The 22,873-nt window shown below is 40.3% G+C and overlaps 4 protein-coding genes across 4 annotated transcripts in view; all 4 read right to left on the minus strand.

The window, feature by feature from the left end:
• Positions 1-2,680, minus strand: part of stau2 (staufen double-stranded RNA binding protein 2) — a 76,791-nt gene extending 74,111 nt beyond the window's left edge. The window contains exons 1-2 of the mRNA XM_076080137.1: positions 2,637-2,680; positions 2,464-2,539 (exon numbers count right to left, since the gene is read on the minus strand). The gene's annotated coding sequence lies outside the window, so the exon portion shown is untranslated. The remainder of the gene's footprint in view (positions 1-2,463; positions 2,540-2,636) is intronic.
• On the minus strand, positions 135-9,641 carry ube2wb (ubiquitin conjugating enzyme E2 Wb). The gene is made up of 6 exons (XM_076080141.1): positions 9,508-9,641; positions 8,542-8,633; positions 5,146-5,248; positions 2,637-2,792; positions 2,464-2,539; positions 135-2,357 (listed from the first exon to the last, which is right to left on the minus strand). The coding sequence occupies exons 1-6, from the start codon at positions 9,586-9,588 to the stop codon at positions 2,344-2,346; spliced, it is 522 nt and encodes a 173-aa protein (XP_075936256.1). The 5' UTR covers positions 9,589-9,641; the 3' UTR covers positions 135-2,343.
• A 1,518-nt stretch (positions 9,642-11,159) lies between these two features.
• On the minus strand, positions 11,160-13,814 carry eloca (elongin C paralog a). Its single transcript, XM_076080142.1, has 4 exons — positions 13,712-13,814; positions 13,141-13,168; positions 12,802-12,945; positions 11,160-11,641 (listed from the first exon to the last, which is right to left on the minus strand). The coding sequence occupies exons 2-4, from the start codon at positions 13,142-13,144 to the stop codon at positions 11,451-11,453; spliced, it is 339 nt and encodes a 112-aa protein (XP_075936257.1). The 5' UTR covers positions 13,145-13,168; positions 13,712-13,814; the 3' UTR covers positions 11,160-11,450.
• A 4,921-nt stretch (positions 13,815-18,735) lies between these two features.
• The window catches only part of jph1a (junctophilin 1a), a 29,888-nt gene continuing 25,750 nt past the window's right edge, over positions 18,736-22,873 (minus strand). Inside the window, exons 5-7 of the mRNA XM_076080447.1 lie at positions 21,883-22,616; positions 21,467-21,563; positions 18,736-21,283 (exon numbers count right to left, since the gene is read on the minus strand). Coding sequence (XP_075936562.1) covers positions 21,483-21,563; positions 21,883-22,616 — 815 coding nt within the window. The 3' untranslated portion in view covers positions 18,736-21,283; positions 21,467-21,482. The remainder of the gene's footprint in view (positions 21,284-21,466; positions 21,564-21,882; positions 22,617-22,873) is intronic.

The following is a 22,873-nucleotide window of genomic DNA, read 5'->3' on the forward strand; positions in this document are numbered from 1 at the left end:
TTCTGTGTCCTCGAACATATGTTTGATATTCTCCTTTGGTCGTAAACATCCTCATACCCACCACGCCCCTTTAGAGTGGAGCTATTCAGTTTTTAATTCATCGTAAAACCATAAAAGGCTTTGAGGCAGCAATCCAAGGTTGAATAAAAGTTAATCTTTTATTATTGATTATGAAAATGAACAGGCACCTTTTACATGGAGCTTGCACGTCCCAAAACAAAAATTTCAAAAATAAATAACACACCCTCAGTGTTGAACACTCACAACAACCTGCAAGCTAAGAGTTCAAAGCACATTGAAAATAAAAAATAACCCTAGGAAGAAAAATAAAAACATGTCACATCCAAAACCTTGTAACATTTTCACTCGCAGGTTTTTCAAATCTCCTCTGATCTACTGCCAACTGGGTGAAGGCTTCTTGTCCCCCCCCCCCCACACACACTCAAATGCTGTTGTGACTGCATCTACACAATCATTTTCTCAAGCACAGTGACAACAGACAAGACCTGCACAATGGAGCTAAAAGAAAAATTAAAAAATCATTGGTTAAATAGATGTCTTTAAGTTATCAATATAGTTTTTGAGATAGCGGTGTGCCGTGGTAATCTCCTCTACAGTATAGAGTATCATAACATTCACTCAAGTCCATTCAAGAAACTCAGCTCAACCCTGGAAAAAGCAAAAAAAAAAAATGCAATACAAACAACCCAAGATGGAAAATTCAAGTATCTCTGACTGAGTGGTGATAAACATTTCTTTAGGAATAGAGTGATTACAGTCTGAAAGGACAAAAGAGCCACACAGCCTCTGGATATCCATCACATAAACCATTACCTAAGTTATGGAAAGACAATGTCTGATTCCAATAAGAAAAAGTAGGGTTTAAAATCGCATGCATCCCCACTGTAAAACTACTAAACCTTTTTTTATTTTGTTTTATAAACAGTAGTGTTTGTTGCCGACTGTACACATCCTAATTAGCGAAAGATGCAGACTAACCTCCAATGAAATAAAGCACTCCTATTATCATTCTGCTAGTAGGTAAATGCATCCTCTGCTGATTTCCTTCACCCAACTATTTAAAGACTTATATACAATAGTTTCAGACGTGTTATATACGTTTACAACATAACAGTCTCTTTTGGTGAAAATATAGTTAAAATGTCTGATAGGTATGTTTTTAGAGGTGATCTCTTTATTGAAAAAAAGTACCTGAGCCAAAACTCTGAGCAGGGGGGAATTGCAAAAGCCTCATCTTTAAGGCTTCTATAAAGACTCTCCTTTTTTGTCATTCATTACCATTCTGGAGATCTAATTAAATAACAAACACAAAAAAAATCAAAAATATACTGGCCCATCAAAAATAACACCCCGGTTCAAAGTATCAGCTAGTTGAAAAGAACAAAAAAAACATTTAAAATCAAAGATTTTAGAAGATCAACGCATGAAATTATAAATCCGTATCATACAAATAAAATTGGATCATGCGACAATGTTCTCCTACAGACATTCGTTAAACGGAAGAGAGGCCGCTGCACATCTTCAAGGCTGGACTCGCGAACACTACACGAGTTCAGCCCAACTTTACGAGGCGGTGTACTCTTGAGCTCTATCGTCACATCCGTCTGATTAATCTCTGTATCGACATATCGTCCAACGGCAGGAAGAGCTGCAACCAGGTCTCAAGTTGGAAGATGAAGAAGAAAGCGGTTTACTCTTTTATACAGAGTGGTTACAAACTAAAAACCCTTTAACCTGATAAATAAGTGGAGGACTGCTTACAGTACAACTGAAAGTTGGGGGTTAACGTACTAAAAGGGCCTTTATGATCTAGATACTTTCACAGTGCATATAATTTAACAAACAAACAAACAGATGAAGCATTTCCTTGGGGTTACGATGGTCAGATCCCTTCACAGAAAACAAGCAGATTTGGATTTCTCTTTGTAGGCCCAAGCATGCATCCATCAGTTATTATTGCACAACACAAGGACCTTAAAATGCACCCACACAAACAAACAAAAGTAACAAGAATCTTAAAACAGGAATTATAATTATCTCACTACAAATCCACCTTTCTTGCTGCATCACTACTTTTTTTTGCCAAAAAACTATCCATCTTGGGTGCGTCTAAAATTATTTGCGTTCTCTATATTACATTTTGACTAAAACATGCATCCAACTGCCAACGCGGGGGGGGGGGGGGGGGGCAGTCAAGAGCATCCAGCGCATGGTGTCCAATGTTCCAGTCAAAGGTCAGAGTTCAAAGACTGAATGATTAAAAAGTGCTTTACGTAGGTCAGTAGGACTTCTTCCTTCTACGCTTATTACAAAGTTTGTACATTAGCATGTATCATCTGTGAAGGCAAACAAAAAAAATATGATTTAAATGACGTCACCTTTACGAGCAATTACTTCTACAATGTGTGCCCCCCCCCCCCCCCTGAGGCGGAAAATACTCACCATGATACCACCATTTTGTCTTCTTTGGATTTTTGTTACACGTTCTTACATAAAAGGAGTTATCAGGCGGTCGTCTCTGCAGAGAAAACAAACAAACAAACAAACAAACTGGCATTTAGATTTATCGTTTAACGAGCATAATATCTACATATTCATCATTACGGGTTGCCTACCTTTTCTTTGCAGCTGGACAACATGCTGATAATGCTAAGACAAACTGATTGCACTGAGAGGGCTGGCGACCAATCCTCCGTTAGAATAGATAGACAGATGTGACCGTTGCTATACACATGAGGGTGGACAGGTATATTCTCTCCTGTGAACATTACCTGCAACAGGACAACAAAGAAGAAATCAGAGGTTATTAAGATCAATCATTGGATATGAGATTTAAAAACAAATAAGGCTATAAAGGTGGCGCCAAAGTGATAGATGGCCATTTCTATATTTTTAAACATTTACGCATTTTGGTGGTCAAAAATACAACTTGGGAGAGCACAAAGTTGAGATTTGTCTCCATTAATGACAGAAAATAATGAGGATTGCAGTATAAGCTCAGGCTTAGCCTTCGACAGCGACATGAGGCTCTGGGATTAGGACAGAGGGGGGCCGGTGATGGTGTGAGAGAGGGTAAGGGAGAATGGGAGACTAAGAGAGGAGACATGTTTTTACAAAATAAAGAAGACATGTTCTATAAATAGGACGAGGGGGGAGATCAGCCAGCAGAAGGGTGCAGGAGTCGTGGCTAAACAGGGAGATACAGGAAGTGTGAGGCGCTAGAGTGGAGAGAAGGGGGGAGTCGGAGTGGCCAAAGAGGGTAATGAAGGCTAACAATGGGTTGAGGCAGTCTGGCACCAGACAGGGGCCTCACAGGAGAGTGCATCACAGCGCTGGAGGGGGGGGGGGGGGATGAGTGTTACAGATAGGGGCAGAAAGTAAAGCTGGCACTGTACTCAAAACATCACGATAACTGATAGCTCCTCGCTTACGGAACGTTCAAATATTTACTGAAACATCAGATACACACAGAGCGCAGGAGGTCTGAATATGAGCTTTGAACAGGCAATCTACCTGTTTTTTTGCAATAGAAAATATATAGTAGAAATATTTACGATAGATATAATTACATCGTTTGATAATACATATCGTCATATCGCCCAGCCGCAGCTACAAGCTGTTAAAGCAAAAAGTTATCAACTGAGTTCCAGTGGTCAGTGTTTGTTTAAGCTCCTCACACAACCAGTAATACACTGTAGCAGTCAACACTGAAGATCCCCGAGGGGCCCCGAGAGATCCAACAGAGGGCCACTTTGACAGCCTGTCCTTCCTATTTGACAGGATGCTGTCTTAAGTAGTTTATTTGATTCTCTCTACACCTACTCATCCTCTATTTTTAGGCTCCTAATGAGTGAAACGATAGTTGAAATAAACTAATCCCCCTCAACTGTGGCTTCAGAGGGAGCTCCGTGCCGGTGTCTCTGTCGGTGATTCCTGGCTCCAATGTTTCCAAGCCGAGATCCATTCCACTAACAACCGCAGAGCCAAAGTGTTTCATGTGATTATTGCAGGCATCCAGTGGATATAGAGGACTGTTTACACAGCTCTCCAGCTTTTGATTTGGTTTTTGGAGAAGAGAATCCATGTACTCTACCTGCGAACCAGCGGCATTAACCAGTTTTGGTAGCCACTTTAATAGTAAAAGAACTTCATTCTTTGATCAAGCGGTCGCGGAAAAATGGATATTGGACATTTAGTCGGGAAAGCCAACAGAATAGGTAAAACCGAATGGGACCAGACTCCGGGTCAGTTCATTCATTGGTGTCAACACCAAGCGGCAACCTCCGGGGCTGAAAGCCAAAGTGGAAGGCCAAAAACTGCAGTTCCTCCAACAGCCACTTGAGGCTGGCTCCAAGAGAGTCGATCCCCATTGAGCCTAATGTTAAAATCAACATCAACACGTTTACAGCCTGGTACAAAAAAAGTGTTTGGTCTCTGTAGCTGATTTCCCTATTCATCACAACTGTACGGTGAATTTCTCTAAAATGATATTAAAGTTATGCATAATTAAGGGCGTGGCCGATTTGAGTGACAGATGGGTGTCGTCACAGGCTAGCAACTAGCTCGGCCGTGTTTGTTGTGTTGGTGCCTTTTAAAGAATTCTTCATGCAAATATCGGACAAATAATATGGCTCGCTATGCGGTTAATTGTACTAGCAGTACAGTCTGCAATCAAGTTATTCTATACGTTAGCACTAATTAGCAGGTATTGGAGTCTGCGCTCACCATACCTGGTTTGTTAGCTTAGCTTGTTGTACTAAGAACTCAGCTGTTCATGTTTACCTGTAAGTACATTACAAACAAGTCTGTTTTTTCGCTAGCCAAAATTAGCATCCCAGTTGATATCGCAGTTAACATGAATTACAGAGGCACATTTTGAACCAAACTAGCTTTTTAGCGCTAGCGTTGGCTGCTAACTTAGCATATCTTATGCTAATGGTGCACGGTGGTCTACGGTCCACATCCAGCTAAGCAGCTTGTGCATCATGGTTGAAGCAGAAGGAACTTTCTAGAGCCTTGAGACGAGATGGTAAATGGACCGCACTTTACATGAGCCAGACAAAGAGCCTCACATATACGCACAAACAAACATACACCGATGGCTGCAGAGCAACTCGTGCTTACCTGAGGTGAATCAAATGGATATCGACTACTAAATTTGAAAAGCAGCTCAAATTTCTCTCCTTCATACAGTGTGCCAGATGCTCCCTCCATGTCTACAATCCACCTAAAAGAAAAGGCACAATATTAAAACATTTTAAACATCCCACTCAAACAAAAAGGAGTAGAACACACATACTGATGATCACCAAACTCATAACAAAAATACCTGCAGTGTCCAAAAAAACAAAAAGGAATATATCATTTGGTTTATAGCTCAGATTGAAACAGTTTAAGCTATTAAACTGTTCATGACCTCATAGAACGGCTCTGTTCTGAGTCCCAACCCCAAAGGATAGTTTCCTTTCTGAGCCACTGGTACACCCTCAAAATGTGGATTTCTAAAAGGTTTTCATTTACACTCAGTTTTTTATACTCTGACATTTAAATAACCAAAGCATCCAGCAGTGTGAAAAGACCAACTGAGAGATGGGCCAGTGATTTTCCACTGTTGCTTTACCTTTATACAACTTTAAGGCTGTTTTAAAACATGTCTAAGATAAAGCCATGATATCAGGTCAACACTTCCTTGAACAACAAACTTTTACTACGCTTTAGGAGGAAATGGGTTTAGGCAATGCAATACAGGTTTGTGAGATGGCAATGTTGGTTAGTCTGACCCGATCTAATGGGAGTGTGTATAAATAGCACAACATTTATGTCCCGAGAAGGCATTTTAGGCTTTTTTTGGTCATTTATTCACCACTTCACACGTGTCACTTAACGCCACAAAGTTTCGAGAAGAGGTCCAGTTATGTTCAGGTAACAAAACAACACTAACGGCCACAGTTAGGTTTAGAAAAAACATCATCGTAGGGCTTAAAATAATTTCCCTCTAACATCCGGTCAAAATTTCAGTTTGACCGGATGTTAGAATTTTGTTTATGATCAAAATACCTACAAAATTAATGACATTCCCATCAGCTGCACTTTATATTAGCTACTTATCAGGGCTGTCAAAAAGGACGTACAAATATTCCTTCTTTAGGTCCAAACTATTCAAATATATATTTTGGGGCATTCATTTGAGCTGAACTTTTGTCGGACACCCTGTTTCTATTTATTTTGTCGCTCGCTTTGAAAGCGCCACAATGGACGAGGAACCGCTGATTGGTGGAGTTGAAATGATCTCTACAATACAAAAACCTAAATAAGGTGACATTGTGTTACTGCGGTCATGCAGTGCATTCAGTGTGCGCAAGGCAGACAGCTGCTGCTGCTGCTGCTTTTTTTCCCCCACAATCGAATATTAATTTTCATATTTGAGTATCTGTTTTCTTTTAACACCCACCAATATATTCAAATTTAGAATATTGTTGACAGTCCTGCTAATTAGCAAATGTTAGTATACTTCTTTATTAAGATGGCGAGTATGGCGAAGGCCTCACAGACTGGCATGTTCTTTATTAATGATTAACAACATGCTGTATGTTATGTCTCATAACTCCGGAGTAGATCAGTTGGAAACATATACAGGATGACTCGCATGGATCACATCTCATTATCTATAGAAAAGGATCATACAAAATGTGAGCAGCCACTGCTGCAGTACGTGTGTAATCAAAAGCTTTTAGTCTGCCTCATTCAAGTGACATTCAATCTTCAGCTGGGTTACGACAGCGGTTTAGTAATAACGTGATACTCTATTGATCTAGTGGACACAATCCATTTTCGCCTATGTGGCCTGGCTACAGGACTGTGCTGACTGAGCTGGGAGGGATTCAATGACTTGCTCGGAATGGAAGACGATCGCAAACACAGGGGCTTGATCCTGAGTCTTTGGGATGAAGGGCAGTCTACCTGCTTAATATACCTCTATGGCTATAATACAGACACTTCGCTGGCAAAACGTCAAACATTTAAGTCCAGTCCAGATCATTAATTGGGATCGCCTGAGCATAAGAGAAGGAAATGGAACACTTGACGGCAGCATCACAATCTCTGGCCTAATTTCTTTCCAGATAGGTCAACGAAGAGACTTGTGGTTGTTGTTCGGGTTTATAGCCTCGTCTCTTTCAGATCTAGCCTCGAGCACACAATCATTCACGCCAACATATGAGGTTAGCCCCGTTTAATACGCCCTAAGAGAAAAGTGATTAGAGCGTCTGAAAATAGGCTCCATTTTTCCTCAGGAAGTAAAGAGGGAGGCAGCATCATTGTACATGATGCAGAGTCACACCTGATGCAACCTACACTGATCACAGGCAGTGACTCCAAGGACATTATGCTGCCCATTTCCTGGTGATCAGCCAATCCAGTCAACAAAAACGACACTGAGCCATTTAGTAGCAGTAGTTTGCTTGTTTGCAATGGCCGCCGACTAATTTCTGCAACTGCACTATCACACAGTCAAACTGAAAGACATTGTAATCTAATGAGCAGCACGGAGAGACAAATTGTACTATAAACAAAAGCTATAAAACTAAAAACACATGGTCACCTTATCACTGTCACACACACACACACACACACAGCATTGTCACTAGTGTTTTTTTTTTCCCATGTCTGTTTAAAAAAAGGATACGGTTCACTTGAATGTCAAGCAGGAACAGACTATTTGTATCTTACTCCTCTAGGACAGGCTGGATAAAGACATGTAAATCCATACTACTGTCAGTCAGTCGCTATGACAAATACAAAGCCAGGACAAACAAACCTTTAACATAGCGGAAGACAAAAGGGCACACCCATACATATAATCTCAAACCTGGGACCCAATGGAACAAGGGAAGCTAGTGGAACTGGTTCGTAGACTTGTCAGTCATACAAATCAAAACACGTTCATAGTTAGCGATTGCTATCGAATGAGGTAGATGCCATTGTAATGGAGCTTTCATTGTTACATAACTAACCACAAGCACTGTAGCATGTATTGTATGTATGGCTAGAAATTTGTCTTAAATCCATTTACAGGACTACAACTCAGTTCATCATTCCGTACTGCTTCTAAGACACAGTGTCATTTATCATAACATAATCGTGGGCTTTTAAGGGAACACCTAGACACCCAGACAGGAAGGTCAGCTAAGCAGCCTCTGTTTCTTGCTACCCTAGCCCAACCGTTACATATTTTATAAGGATGAATAATAAGTGACAGTGTGCATTAGAAAGACTCTACCGAGGGGCAGAGCTGCCAGTCACCGGAATGACCCCGATTCTTCCTCACCACCGGTCACAGCTTTGCCTCTTAATACCTCCTGACACCGGAACATCATGGTGATCAAACGTGACATTCTACAAAGCCACGTTGGATTGGTGTTCATTTATAGATGGAAAACGTATTCAATGGCCCCCAAAAAACGCTGCCACATAGAAACTAACTAATCGCGCGAAATAAAATAAATAAAATAAAATACTTACTGCGTAATGGTGTTCTGTACACTTTTTTCATTGAGCTTCATTCCAGGGGGTGGATCATTTTGCATGGCTAATAATTCCTTTTGCAGCCTTTTCTGTTGGGAGACAATGAGTTTGGGTTTTGTACCACACCCACTTCAATGTTGAAACACGGTATCACAACAATAAACAAAACATAATAATATTAATATAAAAATGGCAAAGAAAAGAGGAAAAAAATCGTAGAGAAAATATATTTTCCTTTATTTTACGAAGAGATTAATAACCAAGACAACGTGGAATATGTTTGGGTGATTAATTCTCGATTATAGTTTATACAAGTGTAAATGTAAGTAAACAAATCTCCACCCCGACAGATATGACTCGTTTACCGTGTACATAAGCCAAACTATGTGTTAAAGAAGAAACGTTACACAACAGCAACAAACCCGGGTCATCAGTAGATTGATTTACTAAATGTGATTGATGTTTTTGGCAAATGTCACCACATCTATCTCCAGATAGGGATGCTCCTATTCAGATCGAGAGGAAACTAGAACTGGTCAATCTGCTGCGTACTGTCTCGTTAGCTAGCTAACGTCAACGTCAGCCAAATAGCAACTAGCACTCGGTTAAAAATATCAGAACCAGTTTAAACTCATAACATCACATTCCTTGGATCATCTTCTATGTGTTGCTGCGATACAAACGCGTCGCCAGTCATCGATGTATTTTCAGGAAGCTGGTTTCTAGCCTTGACTCGGTGCTGGTGATGATGATGCTAACTAGCTAGCCTAGTTGTATTGCTAGCAAACACTAAGCGCTAAACCGGAACAGTTTAGTGTAAATCTCACCGCTTTTTACTTTAACATCATCACTACTTCGAACACATACACGTGCGTGAGTTAAATGGTTAATAAACTACAAGGAAATACCGGACTGAAGGTCAGGTAAATTATAAATATGCGATCGCTGCCAATGTATTCCTACCTGCATCGACGCCATGATGGAAACCCCCCCACACCCCTGCTCCAGCGCAGAAGGACTATACGTCAGGCTGTCACGTGACATAAGTTGTTTTGACAGAGGCAGACACAACCCACCGATGTGCACCGTCAGGTCACCTCTGACTCATTCTGTCGTTCACCGACTAATACACGGGGCTTTTGAAGAAGAATTTCATACCATTGATAAATAAGTGTGGTGTTAAAATTCACGTAGGTCACGTGAGTCAATAACCTCTGCTCAACGTGGGATGACCTGCCTGACATCCCTGATACCAAATATCGTTCTCGTGTTTGTCTTTTAGTTATCACAACCATGAAAATGATATATTAAAGTAAGAATGTGTCAGCATAATGCATAGCAATTTATTCAACTGAACTGTAATTTGAGTAAACCTCCTAAGGTTTCTGCAAATAAAAAATAAAAAAACTCGGTAGCCAATGTCGACTGAGATGTGCTATGAGCTCCCACCGGATATGGTTTTCCCTAGGAGCGAGTAAATAAGCCAGATACCAGGGAAAAAGACACTCATTATCAGCAATAACATAACGATATATCATGCAGTAACACGTAACCACATTGAAAATTTGCTGATGTTTGCTTAAGGACATACAGTATGTGTATGTTTGCAGCAATATCTATTCTGAATTACAGGATCATCTCCATCAACTTGCATGTGTAAAAATGATATTTGATTGATCATATCGCAATTTTTTTCACTTTCTCTAGTGTAAATCAGAAAAGCGCACACCTGAAATATCATGTGTCCATAGCTTTCTGTAACATGTCCCATTTACCCCCTAACCAGCCAATCAGAGAAATCTAAGCATGTACTGTAGCATCACTCCTTATTAGCATACAGTATCAGCATTGACTGATCATTGTTTGGTATATGATCACTTTAAACAACGCTAGCTGTCCTGCCTTATTAGGCATGCAATAATAATCATAACCCGTTTCTCAGTAACCGCAAGTGTACAACCGTATTGGATTACACTCGGTCTCCAATTGAGTTCATAATCTACTTTACACATCCATCTATCTTCCCAAACCCAGAGATGTTCGCAAATCATTTTTTCAAATCAAGTGTCAAGTCCCTGTGTGAACTTAAAATGACATGTTTCTGAGATTATCGACTGTTTCCCAAAATCTATTTCCATCCAACATTTGGAATTCTGTTTGGAAGAACATGTCCTAATTACTTACAAGTATAAGCCATCATATTTGAGGCGGAACATCCTTTTAAAAAGGATACAGTGTACAATGAAACACATTAAGTTAATAGAAAGTAATATATAAAAAAACAAAACATGTTTTTACCTGCTGTTATTATATTATTGTCCTAACGGAGAATTTGACACATTCTACTCGGTATCCATCTCAAGCTGGTGAGCATACAGAACATTTCCTCTGTTATGTCTAACCCCTAGTCTGCAACACAGAATTATGTATTTCAGTATTAAAAATATGCCTGCTGTCCTTTGTGGTCTTTCAAACATTCTGTATTGTTTTACTTGAGCTAGACCAAAATACACAATTAAAGTATGATGCCATTTTTTGATAAAAGAGTATTTAAAGTCAGCGGTACGTCATACGGAACATGCATTTTGAGGTAGCAATTTACAAATAAACTGTGCTCACCAAACTGGTCTTTATTAATCTGGAGAGGTGAGGGAACATTTATGGGGTGGGGGCATATTTATCACATTCTGTGGCAAGTAATGCAGCCTGCCATATCCATGTATTACATTAAAATGAATCCTTTAATACTAATACAATTATGACAGAATGCCAGGTGCAAAAAGAAGTATAACATGGTGACATACATACTTATATTCAGGTTTCATATAAGTAAATGGCAAAACAATTTAAATATTCAAAAAAACAAATCTAAAAATGTTTTAAGCTTCAACGTTGTTTCTGTAACTTTAACAATCCAAAAAGTTTGCAGCCATGAGCAGTTCCAGTGCGATCTCCGGAGCGATGGGGAATTCAGGTATTTCTGTGGAGCTGTTGGTGTAACGGACCTTGTAGGTGAAGTACATGCAGACCTTGGACAGGACGTGAGAGGGAATCTCCCTGAAGTTCACTTCGTTGGTTTCATTTTCAGCAAACTGTCCTGTAGATGGAGGGTGACAGTAGGTGTCATGAGCCAGAAACAATGAACTTAAGACACACAACTCTGAATTTATGCAATATCAGAAATACAACTACGAGTATCCTATCCTGGATAAAGCTATCAAACTGTATATATGCAAAATGCTACCCACGAGCATAAAAAAGGCACTAAACATTTACTAGGAGGTATCAAAACCCCTGTATGGAGGGAGCATAGTGCCACCAACTGGACACTACTCTACACTTTGATCCCAGCATGTGATAAGAGTATATTGTTAATGGAAACTAGGCTGACAAATGAGTAACAATGTTTTTTATAAAAGTAAAACCCTGTTCATAACAAGTTTAACAAGGGGAGATGAGGTTATCCAAGTATTCAAAGAGGATCAACTCTGATTTATATTTGGTCCAAAGTGGAAAATTTAGTATTTTTTTTTCAGACTGCGCACGCCTGAATCAGTAAAGATTCCAGTATATTTTAGCTACTAAATGCCAAGTATAAATAATCCCAGGTTACCCAACTCTACAGGACAGTTTCTTAAAACAGTACTGCCTCAAAATATCCAAGCAACTGTTTTTTGTTCAACCGTACCCTCACAGCTGTAAAGCAGCACTAACTACCAAAAAGCCTAATGCTCTGACACTCCTTTATTGCACAGTCTCTCATTAGGCTCTTGGAAGAGCAAACAATGTCTGACTGCCAACATTTAGTAAATCTTAGATGCAAGCTACTTCTTCCCAGAAATATCGCTCACAATATACATCGTGGTGGTAAAGCATAGACTGTCATGTGGAGTAAGCAATTGCATAAAATATCTTCCATTTCAGGCAAATTCTACCTGGGCAAAATGTATTATTTAAATCTAATCTCCATTTCAACAGGTTAAAGAGAATGACAGGAATCCAGCAGTCTGGATAGAAAACACTGAGCTTATCCCCTACTTATTTCTGATAGCTCCCAAAAATGTGTCACATTGCTTGATCATAAAAAAAAATTAAATTCCAACTGGACTTCTTAGAGTACCACTGAATGTGCTGATGATTCTGTTATGAATGGGTTATTATTAGTCTACAATATCTTTTAGTTTAAGTAAAGTCTGTATGCTACTTATAACAGAAGAAAATACAGCTATACTTTCACCAATTTGCACAAATCCTCACCTGGTCCGCTTAACATGGCTTTGATAGTCCCAGATGTCAAAGCATGTTCTCTTTTCACAATAAATTCATGGCCATCTGAAGAGATGAGCTTCACATACATGGCATCTGGCCCTTCACAGCCACCATAGGTTCTCTCTTCACCGTCTGTGAAGCAACACACACTGATAATCTCAAACAGGTGGAAGCCAAGTGCTGCAGTACCACACACACACATATTTTACCAACTGTAAGAACAGTAGTGATACTCTCATGAGAACCAACATGTAATGAATTGGAAAACATTATACATTTCTGGGAAGGTACAGGATAATATACAGCCTAGGTCAGTTCATTACTTACCCATTCTGTTTGGTAATTTCTGTTAACCCTGAAAGGAAACATGGACAAATAAGATACGAAACATCACTCGTATGAACGACTCTTAATTAGGACACCAAGACCACCACATACACAATATAAAGTCAACTTACGCTGGACACTGGCTGTAATGCCGTTACGTAGAATAATCACTCCTAAATTACTGTTTTCGCTTGCTAACGTTAGGCCTTGGTTTTTTTGTGAATTTCTGACAATCACAACGTAACGTTGAGACGGATCAAACAAATAGTTGAAGCTAACGTTATAAGTAATGTACCACAATCTAACGTAGAGATCGTTTAAATAAATCGCAATAAGTAACGTACAGTTGTAAAATATCTCGTCTAAAATTAGATTAGTGGTCATTTCTTTCTCTTCTTTAGGTGACACCGCAGCCGATAGTGTTAGCCAGCAAGCTAACGCCTTGCCAAACGAAGGACAACGTTATAATTTATTTCATCGACTATTTAGTTTAAAATGAATATCGGAAAACAGTCCGAAACACGGCAACACAAAAAGAGCATGCAGTGACAGAGAAGACACTGTTTCTTACCACTTTGTTGTAGAATGTGGAGTGACGGACTGCGTTTCGGTTTCAGCTAATGTTAGCCACCAGGCTGTTACCCGGAACTAGTTTGTGTGAACACTCGTCCGCGATAAATGTCTTCCGTAGAACGGATTTTCGGGAGAAGCGGACCCCTGCCGTCTAAATCCTGCCCAACGCAAAAATGTCCATTTCAAAATTAAAATGTAGTTACATTTTTTAGCTGAGACCCTTCTTACATTTTCCGAAGAGAAAAACGTTTTGATAAAATTATAACTGTTGTAACGATAATCGCAAAAAGCGCAAGTGATAGAATAATGTGCAAAGCAGAGGCTATTTCTGGATAATGATTATTTACACGTCCACCGCCCAATATAAGTCACTGTCACTAGATAATACATTTAGATAAGAGAGGGGAAATAAGATTATACATTTTTATTTTAATGAAGAGCTGAAATGACTTGTCATCCATGAAGAGTTGAGATTGTCCTGTGAAGCCTAAGGGGGGCGCCTGTGTGTCAGGTTACCCGCTCTGACTGTCTCCATTAGCTATGATAGGGGAGAGCAGGTGCTGATTGGACATGACAAAGATATTTTACAGGCCCATAAATCTGGATTTAAGAAAGAATGAGAGAGGGAGAGAAAGAGATAGAGACGGCATGCACTCTGCACTACATACTTTCTAAAGTCCAGTAAGTAGAAATTAATCAATTCACCATATTGTGCATTATTTTGATTACAAAAGTAAAAGTATTCAACTCTTTGAATAGTATTATACACTTACAGGGCCGCCCAAAAGGCACACATTTTCAAAACTAGATTATAAACCATTACAGTTCATAAAGTCTGTACGTTGTGTCTGCAATAGATCAGAGACAGTTGGGCACATACTGTAGTCACGGTCAGATTCAGAATGTGACTTTGACCTGATCCTGCCTGGAGTTCTGCTCATGGGGGAAAAGTGATGACTGTTGAAATCTGACACTTCCATATGGACGGAGAGTTATCTGAGCTGTGACACGAAGAGCAGACCAGCACAGTTAATATGAACACTCCTCATGGAAGACGGTAAGGAATTCCTTATACTGCTGCTCATTTACACACAGATGTTAAGGTTCTTCTTCAACTGGTGGGATAACGGAGACATTTTATTCCCAGACTTGTTTAATTGACTGTGCTCATTGCTCCAACAGATGTCAATGGTGACTTCTGCAGAGGTGACACCTGACCTGATATTTGTCTTACAGTAATACCAGGCTTAGCTATGCTGTCAGTTTGTGTTCCAGAAAGTTCCAGTAGCCTCCCGCCTGTTGACTGCCAGTGTTGCCTGTTGACTCTCTAACACACACACACACACACACACACACACACACACACACACACACACACACACACACACACACACACACACACACACACACAACCAAAAACAATCACTGACCTTCCAGTCCCCCATTACACCATTAGTGCTTATGATCAGAGCGTGCGGGTGGCGGCAGGCGCTTTGATGTGTCTCTGATACGACTCACCCCGCTGCAGCTGCTCTCAGCTCTATTTCGGGGAGGCTGCTGTGGGCCCTTAGAACAGGGCTTCCTTACACACACCCATACACACACAATACATTCAAACGATCTTGTCACACCAAGGGATATCATCCATCCCTTTAACACATCAACCGTATACTCTCTCAGATCACGCTTTCTTGCACACACCCAGGCAATTCTGAAATGGTGGGATGCAGTTAACTTGCTAGAAAAGGCACTTGTCCATCTTTATGCTTGTTAGTGTAATTACCTGTCGATGTTTGTTGGACATCTTAGACAGTCAAATGGGTCACATTCAGCATGGCTTTCATTCTTATTGGCTTGGGAATGTGCAGATACATTGCTGTTCACTTGGTTTATATGTGTTTTAAACATTTCTCTCATCATCATAGAACGTTATGTAAAGGTAGGTATGGTACGGTAGATAAGTAGACTAGGCCTTATTTTGACTTCCTCATTTTCCACTTCTTTTTAGCACCAGTTTCAATATGAGTTGGTCAAATGTCAATGCACAGGATCATTTATGAACAGAACAATAGCTTAGTTGAAGAGGCCCTGAATGAAACCAGGTCAGAATTTTAGTCATTGTAGGGAAAGATGGGGGGAGGAATGTCTTTGGGCATATCTTTTCTGAAAAGAGGGAAAGGCCTGTCACAATGAATTGGAGGGTACAGTCCCTTTGGCCTGCAGCGAGTCACAGTGCCCTGGCAATCCTCGTGTTGCTCCGAATCTCAAGAACAATTATCACATCAGAAACAATTATATCTCACTGGATGAAAGGTAAAATGACTGCATGTGTAATGTAATTAAGAATATGGATTCATTTAAAAGAGCTCTGTTTCTATTTTTGCATAATGGAATTTGGTTCATTCTTCACAAAGAAAATCAGCTGTAGTTATATTGTGTCATAATGTGAAAAAAACAAACACATTAGACTTTGGCTTTATTGCGTGATTTCAGGTTCAGACATACTGAAGGCGCATCAGCTCCTGTTGCTATTACAACACCACGTATACAGTAATATCATGACACACGTCTGTCCTGTGGGATTCCTGGATGGACATAACATCTGGCAAATTATTAAATCATTCAATAATGCAGGGTTAGCGTTAGGAATGTTATTACAAACTGACTGTTACAAAAGGGCTCACACAAAGACAGCTCAACAAAAAAGTGATACCCTTATGTACCCAAACACAGTGGTTGAGTCTCTCTATCAAGGGTTTATTGGATAAATAGATGCGCAGGCAGCAGAGCTGTTGACAGACATAGAGTCTGAAAAAACCTTTCTGAACAGGTTCAGCAGCGGGAATACTAACACAATGCATTCTTACCAAAGCAACGCTATTATGATCGTCATTAACAGCGCACCCTGCAGTACAATGAATATTCAAAGCCGGCAACTTATGCAACCATTAAGACAAAGGGGTTTGCACATAATACTGAGTCACAAGCAGAGAATGCTGCATAAGAAAAAAATGACCCTACATGTTTGTTTTCTGCAAAACAGTGTTAGTTTATTGTTCATACAGAATGAACGCCTCAAATGGCATACCAGACAGATAAATGGACCTGACAAGCATTTACTCTCAATAGCTTAAGGCGAATGCACCGTGGTGTTTGTTTGAACTATGATGACTCACCCTACGGACCCCTATGATAAAACCCTCACCATAGCTCACATGTCGTTAGATAAACAGGACATGACAAGTCTTATACTGTATCAAAAATGGCATGTGGGATCATTAGCATATGACAAAAAAGGAAAGTACTGCAAGTCTACGTTATAATCGTTTACTTTAGATGACAGAGTGATAGCTTTATGGTTTTATGACAGGTGAAGTGATGCTAAGCTAAGCATGGCAAGGCATGGAAAGGGGATCTGCATAATACTGATGTCTGACCAACAGTTTTTAAAAACACACCGGGCACCGATATCCCCTCACTGCTTACAAGTCTTAATCCAATTTTAGAAGCACAAGCAAGTTGCGTTGTTCGTCAGAAGATGAAGGCTCGGTCTCAGAGGGGGGAGTTAAATATACACATGAGAAAATCTTGCTTTCATCTTAGTGGGTATATTCCAGACTTGTTTGTCCAAGCCAATCCTTACAGACACAGATATATATACACCTTTATATCATGTTATTACAATTATTAATAATGAAAGATTACACTCCATAACAAATGTTACAGTGCGTTGAAGAGCATTTGGTAACTGTTTATTCACATGTACTAATTATTTACTGTTTATATACCAGTTATGGAGGAGTTAAGAATAAGTTATAGTTGTTGACAAATAATAAAGATTATAAATTGCCATTCATCTACTTATAACTACATTTTTATGTGTTACGAACACCTTACTTTATTGTTAATCTTGCTTTAAAATGCCAAAAAGAGTGTATCGATTTGGCTGAAAAACATTTGAATATTTCTGGCTCTAGATTGTTACTTTTTAAGAGATTGTCATCTCTTGAATGTTTCATCATCAATATCTAAAAATCATTGGTAACAAATTCAGCGGTTTCAAAATCAGGTTATTACTGCGTCCAAACTGGTAACGTAATGCGGAGAACCAGAAGTTCATTGCTGAATATAAAGATAATTGTAGATTTTCCACCCTGGTTCGGATCGTAGCTGTCACTGGAATTAGTTATAAGGCTTCTATAAAGGTAGGATATGCTTATAAGGTTTTGGTTTATATTCGTCCAGGACTGCTTATGCTTCCAAAATCTTGTCCAGCATGCTGTGCCATATCAGAATAGTAACAGAGATATTGTATACTATTACTGACAAGTTAGGCTTCACATGGAGGTTGTAAGTACCAGGATTACACACTCTTCTGAGTATTCCTTAAGGCAAAATGTCTGTTGCAATGACACCTGATATTGTAATCTGTGGGACAATGTAAACAAATAGCAATATGAGTGAGTTAGGATCTGAAATGTAGCCCAATCATCTCTAACATTTACACTATGTAACAGTTTGAGACGAGAGAGCGCTGCAGGTTTTGCACTGTCTGCCTGGCGTCAGGGCAGAGGGCACAGCAAGTGCAAGACATGGCGCTGCTGATTCCAGGCAGGTGCCATGGCTGGTGTAACACTACACTAATCCAAGGCCGATCAGCAGTGGAAACAGTACAATCTCACCCGAGACAAACTGGGGCACCTGCCTGCGCCTGCACCGCTAATGCGAGAACCCGACGAAGGCTTTGATTTTGCGCCTACTCCTTTCCCCCCCGGATCTCATTACGAGAAGGTCATCATGAGGCCATCATTGCTGGGAGGCTAAGCACAGATGAGACGATGAACTTCGGCGATACATAGAAGTGAACAAGTGGAAATCCTTGCGTCCATCAATTCCAATCCATCTGTTAATTAAAGTCAGTGTAATACATTATGTTCCATCGATGTTTGTTGTAGAATATTTGGGGTGCTGGAGAGTTTGTATGTCATTCAGTAATCAAAAATATGAGAAATACGCAACATGTAGTTTTAACAAGGCATAACATCTTTATTGTTATACACATAACTTCATCTCCAAAGACTTTGCACAAATCAGTGGGGTAACATGAACCTTGAGATATCAAAAGTCTCGAGCAGTTCCTCGTCATATCCTAAAATACTCAAACAAGTACATCTGCCTTTTACATCCCCAAATGGTACATACAGTACAACCAATTAGAAATACAGTTGTTGTTTTTTTTCCACTGTCAAACATTATCATGTGCATTACATTACCAATTACAAACAAGTTATATTCATTGTCAAAATACAGGTGTGCAAATTGTTAGAAAAATACCAACTCATACCAGATTCTGGATTGTGCTCTGTAAAAATCCTTACAAATAGTATATAATAATCTATATATAAATGACTCCAACATGCAATGTTGCATTTCAAAAGCTATCCCATAAACAGGCTGTTCTGTTAAACCCTCGGAGAACTCCAGTCTTCACCGTGCTCGTGTGAAGACAGTTAAAACAAGAAAAGAGGGTGTAGCAAAGACAGGGTGAAAAATCGTTATTTAATACATCACATTTGTAATATAACAATGTTTTTTCTTTTTTAATAATATAGTGTCTTGATCTGCTTTCATTGTCTATGCCACAATTTGAATATATTCTGATAGTTAGTTATGTGGACAGTTTGCAAACATCTAACAGACTGAAGCATTCTCAAAATGCAATGTGCTGCTCATTGTACAACAGACAGTCAAGTTAAACTTCCAAACTGAATTGCCGCAAAGAAAACCGAGACATAGTAAAGCCCTTTTTATGATGACCAATGCTCACAAACACTTTGAATAAATAATTAACCTTGGTAGTGATGACAGTACATGTCAACCATATAAATAACCACTTTTAAAATCAAAAGAAACTCATGCCATACCTGCAACCAAGACTACGAACAGCTACGATGAGGCAAGTCAAAAGCATGATTCAGGTGATGACAACAGTCAAAGTATCCCCCCTACAAGACAAAGTTAAGACAAGGATGGCATCTCCCAACCCCCCCACCCCCCTCCCACTCCTCATCTTTTTCTGAGGTAAACAGTAGTACTGTTAAAGACTTATAAAGGCATCTCTCAGTCTCCCTGGTGCCACATTTACCATGGCCTCAACCTGAATAAATTCAACTTCCACTATCCACAAGACTGTCTTGATCCAGTCTCACGAGCACGCACGCACTGCTGGGCCTACAGAAGCAGCTGCGTGAACCGCCTCTTTGCATTTGAGTGGTATGCTGAAACATTGAAAGCAAAGAATAGAATGAAGGAATTCAAGCGAAAGGGTTCATTGACATGTGCAACGAAACCGTTTTCCTTCTGATTTAATAAATAACATAAGACATTTGTTACTTCACTCTCGCGGAGCTAGGTAGCTTTTAAAGTGTGAATCTCCTTCATAAATACAATGCTGGCTGATACGCAACACCCTCCCTCAAAACCAGTCTATTATAATTTTGAGAGTCTGTCAAAAATAAATGGAACATAGGATTTCTGTAATGGTACACCCGCACCCCCCTTTTTGGCAAAATATACTATAAGCTTTTCTTTGAAAAAAACCCCAAAACATATTGCACTTTCAGTAACATGAATGTGTAATGTCAAATTACAACTCAATTATTAGAAATGAGTAAAATGTCAAAATAAAAAGGGAAAATAAATGTATTCACTCATTTTGAGAGGAGAATAAATTTCCTTTTCAACTACAAGACTGCAGGTAACCGACATTCACAGAACAACATTGAACAAAAAAACAAAACAGAAAACAAACAAAAAAACTAAACGTTAAAACTGTACCATGCACGGGGAGTGTTTCAAAGCAGTGTATCGTGGGTTACTCGAGAGAAATGGGGTGATGATTGGGCGAACAGAGTAAGACTGGCTAGTGACCGTGCTAGCACTGACTGCTGGCAACGGCCGTGCCCAGTTTCCTGTTGCAAGAGTGGTGTGAACCCCCCAAAAAAACGCTCCGAACACCCGAGCACGCTCCCGCTGCGACCGTTCTCCCCCGCCCCCTGCCCCCCCCCCCCCCCCCCCCGGCCGCCGGGCTCACATCTCCCCATCAAAACGTCAGATGGCAAAATAGAAAGGCAGCTGTTTGCTCCCTTCATCTAAAAGTGCATCTCCACACTCTTCCAGCAAAGTCCATCAGCCCACCGCTATCTCTGCCAAGGCAGTGGCCTACAGCGACCAGTGCTTGGATCAGCACGCGCGTGGGTTTCAATTACTTCTTTTTTTTCAGACTGTGTATGTTTGGTTGCATTTTTTAACTTTTTTAAAATCTTTTTTACAATCTCAGTAGACACAACATTTCACCTCAGCTTTCAGAGAAGCCAAAGGAGTGCTAATTCACAGAGCTGGCCCTTAAAGAAGGCCCAATGACAGGTTTGGTGGTAGCGATGCCTTCCTCCTGATTCTCGTCGGTGTCACGCTGATTCCTAAACACCTACGGCCACCCCCGTGTCTCACTGGCGCCATTTTCGTTTTTCAAGGCCTGGCGATGCAACTGTAACCGGTTGCCATGGTTTCACTGCAACATAAAACAGTTTTCTTTGGCTTTATTTGGCTGCTTGTCACATTTCAGAAACACATTGTGGCACACTGGACACACAAGACATGGAGTGGAGGCGGCAGATTCCTCTTTTGAGATACATTTATTCATCCGCTCCATATTCATTTTTTACAATAAAAGTGTCTAGAAAGATGAACTCACCTGAGAAACAGCATCATCATGTCAGAAAATGGACAAATATAATTGCAAGGCCAATATTCAGCAGCATTACCATAGCAACAAGGATCGAGTTAGGACCCTGCAAAAAAAAGACATTATGATAAAGATCAGATATCGCATAATAATCTACAACAACAATCAAATGATATGAACATGCAGTACATCCATATCCACATACACGATTGTTAACCATCTAGATATGAAGGAGTAGGCAGTATTAAAGGAATAGCTAGATATTTTGGGAAAGTTAGATGAGAAAATTGATGCCAGTCTTATGTTTAAGGGTGGTAGCAATCTTTTTAGCGAACACTCGGCAAGGAAGTGAATAAGCGTATTTCCGAAAATGTCTAAACTATTCCTTCCAAAACTCATTTTTCTATCCTTTCACTGATACTTACTGTTTCTTCCGTGTTTTCTGCAATATCCATACTGGCTTTCTTTGTGTCTGCGAGGCTCTTTGGCTTTAGGGAATCCTGCTTCCTGAGTTTCGGGTCGCTCTTGTTCTCCCGTAGGGAGGATGGCTTAGGAGTGGGGATACTATAGGACTTAGGGGGTTGTGGGGGTATACGTGCCAAGTCCAGGATAGCAGGCTCTTCTTCTCTATCCTCCTCAGGTTCCGGTGGTGGATGGACCCTTGTAGGGGTCTTCACGTAGTAACTGTGGTACTCGCTGAGGAGCTGGCCATTGGCCGGCATTGCCGGAGGATGTGGAGCAGGAGCAGATGCTGGGGTAGGCTGCTGAATATTAGTGGGTTTGTTTGAAGCCTCGACGTGCACATGAGAACTTTTAGGGCCATCAGTGACGGACGGCCTCTCCTCTTTACTCAGCTTCCGACTAGACCGCTCATCCTTGCTGGTCTTATGACTTGACTTCTCTTCTTTGCTTGTCTTGCGGGACGGTTTTTCCTCTTTGCTGGTTTTGCGGCTGGTGCTGTTGGCGACCTGATTTTTCTTCTTGCTGGAGTGAGGCGAGGGGGGAGGCGTGGCTGCAGGACTGGTCACAGGGGAGTGGGGAGGAGTTGTACCTTTGCGGTAAAAGTGGGGAGAATCTTTATGGGAGTTTTCCTTCTTTTCAACAGGGACCTCTTTAATCTCCACCGGCTCCTTCTGTGGTTGTTTTAAGTAGTCAGGTCCTGCAGAGGTGAGAGAGGTGATTCACATTAACATAATACATACATGCCTAAACCATAACCATTCGTCTTACTATTCTTCGAAAGGATTTTGGAAAAAGTTTAAACATTTTTGGCCAGGCCACTGTCCAAGAAGCCAGATTAGGAGAACAGAGCACTAGGGCTGCACTATCGCAATATGGCCTATACGTCAATTTTCAAATCGCAAGAGGCGCAATATGTGTGTTGAAAAATAATTTCAAATTAAATCATATTAAAAC

The sequence above is a fragment of the Anarhichas minor genome, unplaced genomic scaffold (assembly GCF_050575085.1).
Source record: "Anarhichas minor isolate MPS153535 unplaced genomic scaffold, ASM5057508v1 ptg000074l, whole genome shotgun sequence".
In the NCBI taxonomy this organism is placed as follows: domain Eukaryota; kingdom Metazoa; phylum Chordata; class Actinopteri; order Perciformes; family Anarhichadidae; genus Anarhichas; species Anarhichas minor.

What these genes read in the sequence shown, in the direction of transcription:
- ube2wb (XM_076080141.1), bottom strand. Translation starts at nt 9,588, where the DNA reads ATGTCACGTGACAGCCTGACGTATAGTCCTTCTGCGCTGGAGCAGGGG. An exon ending in GTACAGAACACCATTACGCA is followed by an intron (nt 5,249 to 8,541) that starts GTAAGTATTTTA and finishes CTTTTCTTTTAG; the next exon opens with GTGGATTGTAGACATGGAGG. An exon ending in ATCCATTTGATTCACCTCAG is followed by an intron (nt 2,793 to 5,145) that starts GTAAGCACGAGT and finishes GTCCTGTTGCAG; the next exon opens with GTAATGTTCACAGGAGAGAA.
- eloca (XM_076080142.1), bottom strand. An exon ending in AGCCATGTTAAGCGGACCAG is followed by an intron (nt 11,642 to 12,801) that starts GTGAGGATTTGT and finishes CTCCATCTACAG; the next exon opens with GACAGTTTGCTGAAAATGAA.